Source organism: Xenopus tropicalis, chromosome 7 (assembly GCF_000004195.4).
Source record: "Xenopus tropicalis strain Nigerian chromosome 7, UCB_Xtro_10.0, whole genome shotgun sequence".
In the NCBI taxonomy this organism is placed as follows: Eukaryota; Metazoa; Chordata; class Amphibia; order Anura; family Pipidae; genus Xenopus; species Xenopus tropicalis.
Genome location: NC_030683.2, coordinates 19136268 through 19148639, shown reverse-complemented (window position 1 = coordinate 19148639; position 12372 = coordinate 19136268). Strand labels below are relative to the sequence as shown.

Genomic DNA, 12372 nt, shown 5'->3' with positions numbered 1-12372 from the left:
TAAACCCAATAGGGCTGTTCTGCCCCAATAAGGGGTAATTATATCTTAGTTGGGATCAAGTACAGGTACTGTTTTATTATTACAGAGAAAAGGGAATCATTTAACCATTAAATAAACCCAATAGGGCTGTTCTGCCCCAATAAGGGGTAATTATATCTTAGTTGGGATCAAGTACAGGTACTGTTTTATTATTACAGAGAAAAGGGAATCATTTAACCATTAAATAAACCCAATAGGGCTGTTCTGCCACCAATAAGGGGTAATTATATCTTAGTTGGGATCAAGTACAGGTACTGTTTTATTATTACAGAGAAAAGGGAATCATTTAACCATTAAATAAACCCAATAGGGCTGTTCTGCCCCCAATAAGGGGTAATTATATCTTAGTTGGGATCAAGTACAGGTACTGTTTTATTATTACAGAGAAAAGGGAATCATTTAACCATTAAATAAACCCAATAGGGCTGTTTTGCCCCCAATAAGGGGTAATTATATCTTAGTTGGGATCAAGTACAGGTACTGTTTTATTATTACAGAGAAAAAGGAATCATTTTTAAAACTTAGAATTATTTGCTTATAATGGAGTCTATGGGAGATGGCCTTTCCATAATTTGGAACTTTCTGGATAATGGGTTTCCGGATAAGGGATCCTATACCTGTACTACAAAGTTGTTTAATTTAGTGCTACGAATATATTTACTGTATGCAAAAAAAGAAAACTTTACATCCACTTTAAATCGCCGGCTATTTTTCCAGAATGAATCAGGATACATTATTTCAGGCGGGGGCTAGCTGGGTGCTGGCAGGGATGAGATTTAATGGTCATTGGGGCATTTTCAGGCGTTGACTGGGCAAATCTCACCTGTGCCCCAGTGCTACGTCCCTGCACACCGCAGCCCCCCATTAAATGCCAGTTGCTGAGGGACGTGTGACACTTGCCCATGTGATGCTTTCACGTGCCAGTCTGACGGGCTATGCCAGCTGGAGCAGGAATCAATGGAAAGTTGGCACATATGTGCCGGCAGCAGTTTCAGGACAAGTCTAATTGTAAGTGAAACTATAATAAACACTGAGCAGATGTTGTGTCTCTGAGCTGGCATGGTTCTACAGCGCTGCAATATTCTGCCCATTCCCTAGCACAATGGCGGGTATTGTACTATTCCCATTGAAAGGCAATGCCAGCGATACACAGACTCGGCATTGTCTCACCTAACTAACAGATCTGTCCTTCATCTATAGCCCTCAGGCAACTTACTCTGTACAAGCTCTAATTATATATATATATATATATATAATCCCACCTGCTGCCTGTCAGCTCTTATTAAACTACAATTCCCACAATCCCCTGACAGTCTTATTTGTCGTTGTACTTATTTGTAGTTGTAATTTGAAAAAAGCTTTCTCATTCTATGGATTCTAAGGGCAGGGCTGGGAAAAAGATGACTTTTTAATCTGCATTTCTCAGAATTTACCCACACACAGGTTTAGTACTAATCCTAGGAGGTCTGGATACTGGTTGATCTAAATGAACAACCAACCCTGGCACGTCGGGTCTTGCCTGTATGTGATGATATGATAGGGCATGATACACCCTTAGTTATTTATAGTGTTCCTGAGATTCCTGCTTTAGTGAAACAATGCTGAAGCCAATCCTGATGAGACAATTAGACTGAACTACCAATAATGATTTTATTATAGGGGTAGTTCCCCTTTAAATTAACTGTTAGTGTGATGTAGACATTGATATTTTGGGACAATTTGCAATTGGTCTTCATTTTTTATTATGGTTTTCCAGTTATTTAGCTTTTTGTTCATCAGCTCTTCAGTCTGGCATTTTACAGGTATCTGGAGGCTAAGGTCTTATTTACCCTAGCAACCAGGCAGTGGGTTGAACGAGATGGGAATATGAACAGAAGAGGGCCTGCATAGAAAGATAAGTAATAAAAAGTAACAATAACAATAAAATTGTAGCTTCACAATAGTTTTTGGCTGCCGGGGTCAGTGACCCCCATTTTGAAAGCTGGAAAGAGGCAGAAGAAAAAGGCAAATAATTCAAAAACTATAACAAATAAATAATGGAAACCAATTGCCCTTCTCTATGGGCAGCGTAAAGTGCTGAGTATAGCGCAATCCAGACTGATAATCGTATGAAAAGTTAGGGACATGTATACAGGGTTGGACTGGGCCAGAGGGATACCGGGAAAATACCCAGTGGGCCCTGGTCCTTATTGGCCCCGCTGACCAGACCTGCACCCCAACTGCCACTCCCAGCTGCCTTCCCAACCCAGATTGCAGCACAGTATTAGGTACGCACTCAGGGGGGAAGATCTGGCAGTGGATGAGTGGGCAGGTAGATAAGCAGTTGGTCGGGGGGCCCCTGAGGGGGTGTGGGGCCCCCGGGGTAGCAGCCCTGGTGGGCCTTTCACTCCCCAATCTGACCCTGTATTTATACAAAATCCAACCAGAAGGGCTGCCCTTTCTGTACCCAGCTGGCAGTTAGTGCAGCCCAGGTCCCTGCATTTATTAGAAGTGCCCCTGATTTTCCACGTGATCTGCTAACTCTGGTGGTAAATAGAGACTCAGTGCCAGGGTGAGAACAGGCTGGGAGTCTCCTTCCTAGTTGCAGGCAAAGGGCGGAGGCAAGGTGTGCTCAGCAGAACTGCTGTTGTGACGGGTGGATCCGAGATAAAAAGATGTAATTTCACCAGCTTGTGTGGGCGGAAGGGAAAGCAACCTTTCCCACTGCCAGGTTAGGGGAGCTGTGCCTCATTAACTTCCACTACTGCCAGGAATCCTCATTGTCACCCGTGGGATCATCTTCATTAGCAGCAACAGGATTCAGCTCTCCTCTCCCAGGACAAGAACTTCCAAGTGTCTGCAGTACATCGAATGCCTAAGGGAATAGGATGGGAACAGTCTGCTGACAGATTAAGTAAAAAAGGTTGGTGCCTTTTGCCCATTGCACAATCACAGGGGAAATGAAGGAGCAGGGATGTGCTTTTAGGTACACACTAACACATCCTGCTGCAGGGGTTATCCCCTTAGCTTACACATTCACGAATCCGACAGTAAGGGTTAAGGCCTTAGGTATGCATTCTCACAAGTTAAGTAACAGGAGTTACCCTCTACACTCTTTTGCAAATCTTGCAGCAGGGGTTACCCTCTTAGGCACCTTCTTAGGCACACACTTTAACAAAGCTAGCAGCAGGGGTTACCCTCTTAGGCACCCTCTTAGGCACACACTTTAACAAAGCTAGCAGCAGGGGTTACCCTCTTAGGCACCCTCTTAGGCACACACTTTAACAAAGCTTAGCAGCAGGGGTTACCCTCTTAGGCACCTTCTTAGGCACACACTTTAACAAAGCTAGCAGCAGGGGTTACCCTCTTAGGCACCTTCTTAGGCACACACTTTAACAAAGCTAGCAGCAGGGGTTACCCTCTTAGGCACACACTTTAACAAAGCTAGCAGAAGGGGTTACCTTCTTAGGCACCTTCTTAGGCACACACTTAGCAGCAGGGGTTACCCTCTAAGACACACACTTTAACAAGCCTGGCAGCAGGGGTTACCCTCTTACAGGGTTCACCTTTTCATACTCATCTAATCTTGCAGCAGGGTTTTTTTCCTTATGCACACAGTTTTACAATTCTCAGGGTTTACCCACTTAGGCACACACATTCATAAAGCTGGCAGCAGGGCTTAAAAGCTGGGTATACACTGATTCGCTCATTTGAGGAGGTGGCCAAACAAGCAGTTCTTTCCTACACACCTTGAGATGGCCGATATAGGGCTGATCTCATCATTTGGGTCGAGAGTATGTTGGCCCTTGGGGCAAGGATTGTATCAATGGCTGATACCTGCCCAATTGGCCAAAAATCGCCCAGATATCAGCCTATAGGAGGCCCCAAACCCAAGCAGATAAGCTGCCAATTCGGTCTGAATAAAATGGTCTGAATTTGCCTGTATATAATAATAATCAGAGGCCCCTACTGAGCACGCTCCCCGAGCTTTAGTCATAATCAGAGGCCCCTACTGAGCAAGCTCCACGAGCTTTAGTCATAATCAGAGGCCCCTACTGAGCACACTCCCCAAGCTTTAGTCATAATCAGAGGCCCCTACTGAGCACGCTCCCCAAGCTTTAGTCATAATCAGAGGCCCCTACTGAGCACGCTCCCCAAGCTTTAGTCATAATCAGAGGCCCCTACTGAGCAAGCTCCACGAGCTTTAGTCATAATCAGAGGCCCCTACTGAGCACACTCCCCAAGCTTTAGTCATAATCAGAGGCCCCTACTGAGCACGCTCCCCAAGCTTTAGTCATAATCAGAGGCCCCTACTGAGCACGCTCCCCAAGCTTTAGTCATAATCAGAGGCCCCTACTGAGCATGCTCCCCAAGCTTTAGTCATAATCAGAGGCCCCTACTGAGCATGCTCCCCAAGCTTTAGTCATAATCAGAGGCCCCTACTGAGCACGCTCCCTGAGCTTTAGTCATAATCAGAGGCCCCTACTGAGCACGCTCCCCAAGCTTTAGTCATAATCAGAGGCCCCTACTGAGCACGCTCCCCAAGCTTTAGTCATAATCAGAGGCCCCTACTGAGCATGCTCCCCAAGCTTTAGTCATAATCAGAGGCCCCTACTGAGCATGCTCCCCAAGCTTTAGTCATAATCAGAGGCCCCTACTGAGCACGCTCCCTGAGCTTTAGTCATAATCAGAGGCCCCTACTGAGCACGCTCCCCAAGCTTTAGTCATAATCAGAGGCCCCTACTGAGCACGCTCCCCAAGCTTTAGTCATAATCAGAGGCCCCTACTGAGCACGCTCCCCGAGCTTTAGTCATAATCAGAGGCCCCTACTGAGCACGCTCCCCAAGCTTTAGTCATAATCAGAGGCCCCTACTGAGCACGCTCCCCGAGCTTTAGTCATAATCAGAGGCCCCTACTGAGCACGCTCCCCAAGCTTTAGTCATAATCAGAGGCCCCTACTGAGCATGCTCCCCAAGCTTTAGTCATAATCAGAGGCCCCTACTGAGCATGCTCCCCAAGCTTTAGTCATAATCAGAGGCCCCTACTGAGCACGCTCCTTGAGATTTAGTCATAATTAGAGGCCCCTACTGAGCACGCTCCCCGAGCTTTAGTCATAATCAGAGGCCCCTACTGAGCACGCTCCCCGAGCTTTAGTCTGTCACTCTGTCAGTCCATGGCAGTAGTGATGTGCGGAGGGTTAGGATTAAAATCTGGGTGACCATTGTGGGTTCATTTCAGTCCGGGAAGTACTTTGTCCCTCTGCTCCCGAAGTTTCCCTGTCTTGGAACCTAAGGTGCCCACAGAAGTAGCGTAATATGGGTTGGGCGTGGGTCCTACAATGGCAACATTTGGGGGTTAGGGTCAGTGGGGGTTGAGTTTTTCCTGACCCAATCACTACGTGGCAGGGCAGCGGTTTCAATGTGATGCATTAGTTTGTGGGGTTTCTTCTGCTGCTGGGAAATCCCAGATTCTGCAGTTGGTTACACTCAGAAGTTGAGTGCAATGCCTGATTGGCAGTCCAAGTTTATTTGTCATAAACCAGGTCACAGCAAATCAGATATACACTAGTCAGTGCCACCACCTGCTGATTGGTTGCTATGGGTTACTGGACCTCTGGGTTCCCATGTGTCTATGGAACCTATTTCTGGTCACTGGGTGTCACTGGTCATTGCATATAAGGCAATATTTAATACTTCACAGGCAGATTAGGGAGACAGTGATGCATCATGGGGAGGAACTTCCCTATATTGGCCAGAACCATGAGTGTCCAATAGGTACTGCAGCAGCTAAGCTTACATTGTACAATCCACCCTTATATCAATTCCTGCATGGAAAAAAAATAATGTATATTCTTCTTATTTTCTTTTCTTTCAGGTTTCTGGTGCGTAAGCCTCAGCTTTTCTGCGCATCATGGGAAACGACAACAGCCGTCAAAGTGAAAATGAGGTAAGAAACCATAATTGCCCACATTTTTCCCTCTTGGCCAGCAGGTGGTGCTGTTCAATAAAAGATGGCTGGATATTTGAAATAGCAGCACCACCAGCTGGGCATCATGTGAACTGCACCAAGTTTGTCAGATTAGAAGGGGTAATTGTAAAGAGATTAGAAGGGGTAATTATAAGTAGTTAATGGGATAAAGGAGAGGACAGGTAGAACATTGCTGACAAGTACATGATCATGGGAGACTAATGCATGCTACAGCTTCATGGGCAGATTTCAGACTTCTCTGTAATAATTGCATTTATTTGTTTGTAGCAAGAAGCCAGGGTTTCCCAGCAGCAGCCCAGTGAGTACAAACTAGAGGTAAGTAGAAATAATAGTGTATCATTCAGCAGGTTGGAATATTGCCTGCGGTTCAAAAAACTGCCTGCCAAGCAAGTCCTGGGATTATATTGCTGTTTGGCCAGTTTCATTTTAATAGAGGTTTGATCATCACAACACAAATCTGCCCCACCTTTAATTATAATGTAGGACTGAGATCTCACATTCACTTACAGCGAGATCAGCAAGATCATTTATTCAGAGGAAAGGGCAGGGGCAGCAGAACACATTGTCCAGAAGTTGCCCAGATGGCCACAGGGTGCACGTAGCTTTAAGAGCCCTAATTCCTGGGGCTTATTAATGTATACAAGTGCACAGATATTTGTGCCCATTTTTGGGCTCTGCACATGGTACTTGCTGTAGTAAATGAGTCCTCCGTCGCCTCATTGTAGGGCAGTGCATGAATAAGCCCCCTTTGGAGCAGGTGATGGGGCAAGTGGGTGTGGGGGCTTTTGGCCATTGAAATAGCCCCTGACATACAAGCAGGTAGTTCTATGATTTTAGAGTTATGAGTCTGCTATTTAATGGATTAATTGCACATTGTATCACCTCTACCTGGCCAGGGTCATAGTAGGAAAACTTCAAAGTGAAAGGCACCCTTGTTTTAGTAGCAGGGGCCCTTCTTGGCATTTTGAGGATATTTATTGTACAGGTATGGGACCTGTTATCCAGAATGCTCGGGACCTGGGGTTTTCTGGATAAGGGATCTTTCTGTAATGTGGATCTCCATAACTTGTCTGCTAAAAATCATTTAAATATTAAATAAACCCAATAGGGCTGTTCTGCCCCAATAAGGGGTAATTATATCTTAGTTGGGATCAAGTACAGGTACTGTTTTATTATTACAGAGAAAAGGGAATCATTTAACCATTAAATAAACCCAATAGGACTGTTCTGCCCCCAATAAGGGGTAATTATATCTTAGTTGGGATCAAGTACAGGTACTGTTTTATTATTACAGAGAAAAGGGAATCATTTAACCATTAAATAAACCCAATAGGACTGTTCTGCCCCCAATAAGGGGTAATTATATCTTAGTTGGGATCAAGTACAGGTACTGTTTTATTATTACAGAGAAAAGGGAATCATTTAACCATTAAATAAACCCAATAGGACTGTTCTGCCCCCAATAAGGGGTAATTATATCTTAGTTGGGATCAAGTACAGGTACTGTTTTATTATTACAGAGAAAAGGGAATCATTTAACCATTAAATAAACCCAATAGGGCTGTTCTGCCCCAATAAGGGGTAATTATATCTCAGTTGGGATCAAGTACAGGTACTGTTTTATAATTACAGAGAAAAAGGAAATCAATTTTAAAACTTAGAATTATTTGCTTATAATGGAGATGGCCTTTCCGTAATTCTGAACTTTCTGGATAACGGGTTTCCGGGTAAGGGATCTCACACCTGTACTCATTTATTCTGCCTCTCTAAGGTGAGCTGTTAGTTACTGGTTTGGGGTGTCTACTGTGTGCCAGACCCCATTATGTATGAGCCCATATCCCAGACCTCAAGATGTTTAGCAGCACTGCAGGAGGTGGCTGTTTCTTGACAATTAACCCAGTGGTTGTTGTTGAACTACATCTTCTGGCTACATTCAAGTGTCAAGAGATACTAAGAAAATAAGGCATGTTAGACTTGTAAAAGCTGCACATATAGCTACAGTTTCTACTGGATTGGTTCAGCCATTGTTACAAAGGGGAAAAAGAGACACAATATTCTTTCTCCTCAAGCGGCCCCAGTCAGAAGTACTTATATATATTATATATAGTAGCAGCAATCAGGAGACAGAGACACTTCTTTTTTCTTTGGCTGTGCTGGGCTGGAGACTGTATGTGTGTGTATATTTGTATATTTATATATATATATATATATATATATATATATATATATATATATATATGTATGTAACATTATACTGGCCTGTTGATGGATCACATAATAATGGCCTGAGCTTTGGGGTAACCACATATTAAAGGTATTAATGGATGAAACCCAAAATGGCTGCATCCCTAAATTGGACCTAGCAGCCAATCAAAAGTGGAGCTTAGCTGGCCACAGGTGCAACTGTTAGAAATAGTTGGCAATTGCTGATGTTCTACCTGCCTAGTGATGAAGTCAGAGTCCCAGAGTTCCCTGACAGCCTGAGGAGATGCAGTCAGCCCTGCTTGTTGGGTAAACCCTGGCTTGTCATGTGATCTGGTAACCTTAGCTACAAGGGAGCAGTTGCAGCTCAGCAGTCCCACAGTTCCCTGCACTTGCTGCATGGGCCTCCCCAGTCAGATTGGGCCACTGGCGTGTACACTTGTTATGAAATAAGGATTAGCAGTGCAGGCTGGGAGGGGAGGGCGAGGAAATGGGATGGCGTCCAATCTGCAGCTGAGCTGTTACAGCTTGGAGGGGAGCCCGGCCTGCGAGACCGCAACCTCTTGCTTCCAATTTTCCAAGTGTATTAATGCTGCTTAATTGTTACCATGGAGATGCTAAATATCATGCAAAGGATTGGGGGCCTGGAATAACTGTGAGGCAATGTTTGGCTGGCCTCTCTCCCCTCAAAGAAACAGTTACTACAAACACTTGCTGACAACATGCCTGCCAAATATGTACTTTGATTCATGAGTCACAATTTTTCCAAAGGCAACACCAGGATGTTCAGGACTTTCAAAGATTTTGCCCTCTTTTATAAAATATAAAGCTAAGTAGGGTTGACACATGTCCTGTTTTGACCTAAATGGCCTGGTTTTTGGAAGGGCTGTCCGGGTCAAAACTGCCTGCCCGGTTTTCTAAATTAGGAAAACTGGGCAGGACTTTCTAAAACTGACGTTACGATCGACCAATCGCAGATCACCACATCATAGCCCACCCCTGTGACATCACCAGCACCCCTTCCTGCCCTGTGATGTCACCGCCTGCCCTCATCCCGCCCCTGGGACATCAATCACCACTCACCCCTGCCCAAGTAAGGAGCCCAGAAAGGTGGCAACCCTAATGCTGAGAGACTCTCTAAGAGATCTTAAAGTAAGCCATTTTTAAAGGGAATCTATACCTTTGAATGAATACTTAATCAGCAAATAGTTTATATCATATAAAGTGACCTATTAAAGAATCTATCCAATCTGGAATATATATATCAGTAAATATTGTCCTTTTACATATTTTCTCGTGAGCCACCATTAGTGATGGGCTGTGTGTTACCTCAGAGATCAGCTGACAGGAAGTAATGCAGCTCTAACTGTAACAGGAAGTAGTGTGGGCGTAAAAGACAGAACTTTGTCCATTCATTGGCTGATGTGACCTAACGTGTATGTGTGCCTTGGCTTGTTTGTGTGCACCATGAATTGTATAATCCCGGGGCGGCACTTTAGCAGTTGGCTATTTAGAATTTGCCCCAGACCCCTTAACCATAATGATCACCTGTTAGTTACTGGTTTAGTATAGTCTGAACAGCTTGATCAGTATCAGACTGAGGTTCTAGGAACCAACTTGACATCTTGGGCCCACTCTACAGTGGCTTGCAAAAGTATTCGGCCCCCTTGAACTTTTCCACATTTTGTCACATTACAGCCACAAACATGAATCAATTTTATTGGAATTCCACGAGAAAGACCAATACAAAGTGGTGTACACGTGAGAAGTGGAACGAAAATCATACATGATTCCAAACATTTTTTACAAATAAATAACTGCAAAGTGGGGTGTGCGTAATTATTCAGCCCCCTGAGTCAATACTTTGTAGAATCACCTTTTGCTGCAATTCCAGCTGCCAGGCTTTTAGGGTATGTCTCTACCAGCTTTGCACATCTACAGACTGAAATCCTTGCCCATTCTTCTTTGCAAAACAGCTCCAGCTCAGTCAGATTAGATGGACAGCGTTTGGGAACAGCAGTTTTCAGATCTTGCCACAGATTCTCCATTGGATTTAGATCTGGACTGTGACTGGGCCATTCTAACACATGGATATGTTTTGTTTTAAACCATTCCATTGTTGCCCTGGCTTTATGTTTAGGGTTGTTGTCCTGCTGGAAGGTGAACCTCCGCCCCAGTCTCAAGTCTTTTGCAGACTCCAAGAGGTTTTCTTCCAAGATTGCCCTGTATTTGGCTCCATCCATCTTCCCATCAACTCTGACCAGCTTCCCTGTCCCTGCTGAAGAGAAGCCCCCCCAGAGCATGATGCTGCCCCCCCATATGTGACAGTGGGGATGGTGGGTTCAGAGGGATGTGCAGTGTTAGTTTTCCGCCACACATAGCGTTTTGCATTTTGGCCAAAAAGTTCCATTTTGGTCTCATCTGACCAGAGCACCTTCTTCCACATGTTTGCTGTGTCCCCCACATGGCTTGTGGCAAACTGCAAATGGGACTTCTTATGGTTTTCTGTTAACAATGGCTTTCTTCTTGCCACTCTTCCATAAAGGCCAACTTTGTGCAGTGCACGACTAATAGTTGTCCTATGGACAGATTCCCCCACCTGAGCTGTAGATCTCTGCAGCTCCCTCAGAGTCACCATGGGCCTCTTGGCTGCATTTCTGATCAGCGCTCTCCTTGTTCGGCCTGTGAGTTTAGGGGGACGGCCTTGTCTTGGTAGGTTTACAGTTGTGCCATACTCCTTCCATTTCTGAATGATCGCTTGAACAGTGCTCCGTGGGATGTTCAAGGCTTTGGAAATCTTTTTGTAGCCTAAACCTGCTTTAAATTTCTCAATAACTTTATCCCTGACCTGTCTGGTGTGTTCTTTGGACTTCATGGTGTTGTTGCTCCCAATATTCTATTAGACAACCTCTGAGGCCGTCACAGAGCAGCTGTATTTGTACTGACATTAGATTACACACAGGTGCACTCTATTTAGTCATTAGCACTCATCAGGCAATGTCTATGGGCAACTGACTGCACTCAGACCAAAGGGGGCTGAATAATTACGCACACCCCACTTTGCTGTTATTTATTTGTACAAAATGTTTGGAATCATGTATGATTTTCGTTCCACTTCTCACGTGTACACCACTTTGTATTGGTCTTTCTCGTGGGATTCCAATAAAATTGATTCACGTTTGTAGCTGTAATGTGACAAAATGTGGAAAAGTTCAAGGGGGCCAAATACTTTTGCAAGCCACTGTATGCATCATTAGATATAAAATGTACTGAAGGATATCAGTATTGTGCACCTTTATGGCTGAAATAAGAGAGCTGATTGGATATATCACATAGAGGGGCCTACTGGGACAATAACCCCAGCAGCCCTGGCTGTTGTCCTACCCGGCAGCAGCTATTGTTTAGTGGATAAAGGGTTAAAGAGCGCTTGGGTTTAACTGGTCCCTTAGGCTTATAAAAGCAGGTCGGTGGGAGGAGGGAAGTGCGCCTGGAAGGGGAGTCCCAGTCACTGCTGCACACACACACTGATGATCTGTCGGAATGTATTTCACTGGCAGGGCTACTGGAAAATGTTAGTACAAAGTGTAGGAAGAGTGTGCCGACTCCTGAGAGACTGGCAGCTCTGCTGTAACCCCCTGTTTGTGCTCACTGCTTCTCTAGAGTCAGGAGTAATAGCAGCGAAGGAAGGAGCCTTTGTTATCTGTATATAGTGCTGCTATTTGTAGGGAGCCACGGGCAGAGAACATTGCGGGCACAGGGAGTCCCTGTCCCATAGAATTTAAAATTGATGGTTCCTGAGGCACAGGGGGATTAGGGAATGTGCCCAGTCAGTGGGGACAAATGGCACAGAAATAGCTGGAGTCCCTAAGGCCACTAAGGCAACTAAGGCCACTCTTCACTGCGAACATTGTACAGGTATAGGACCCGTTATCCAGAATGCTCGGGACCAAGGGTATTCTGGATAAGGGGTCTTTCCGTAATTTGGATCTCCATACATGAAGTCTACTAAAGAATTAATAAAACAATAATTAAACCCAATAGGATTGTTTTGCCTCCAATAAGGATTAATTAAATCTTAGCTGGGATCAAGTACAGGTACTGTTTTATTATTACAGAGAAAAGGGAATCATTTAACCATGAAATAAACCCAATAGGGCTGTTCTG

General features: G+C 44.7%; 1 protein-coding gene across 7 annotated transcripts in view; it reads left to right on the top strand.

The window, feature by feature from the left end:
* tacc2 (transforming, acidic coiled-coil containing protein 2) overlaps nt 1–12372 on the top strand; it is a 99512-nt gene that overhangs the window by 5004 nt on the left and 82136 nt on the right. For 5 of the 7 annotated variants that reach the window (XM_031905207.1, XM_031905212.1, XM_031905210.1 and 2 more), the window contains 2 exons: nt 5893–5964; nt 6274–6321. In XM_031905207.1, the coding sequence (XP_031761067.1) occupies nt 5929–5964; nt 6274–6321 (84 nt within the window). In that variant the 5' untranslated portion in view covers nt 5893–5928. Of the gene's footprint in view, nt 1–5892; nt 5965–6273; nt 6322–12372 lie in introns of those variants that run through there. The other 2 variants (XM_031905214.1, XM_031905213.1) reach the window with 1 other exon arrangement.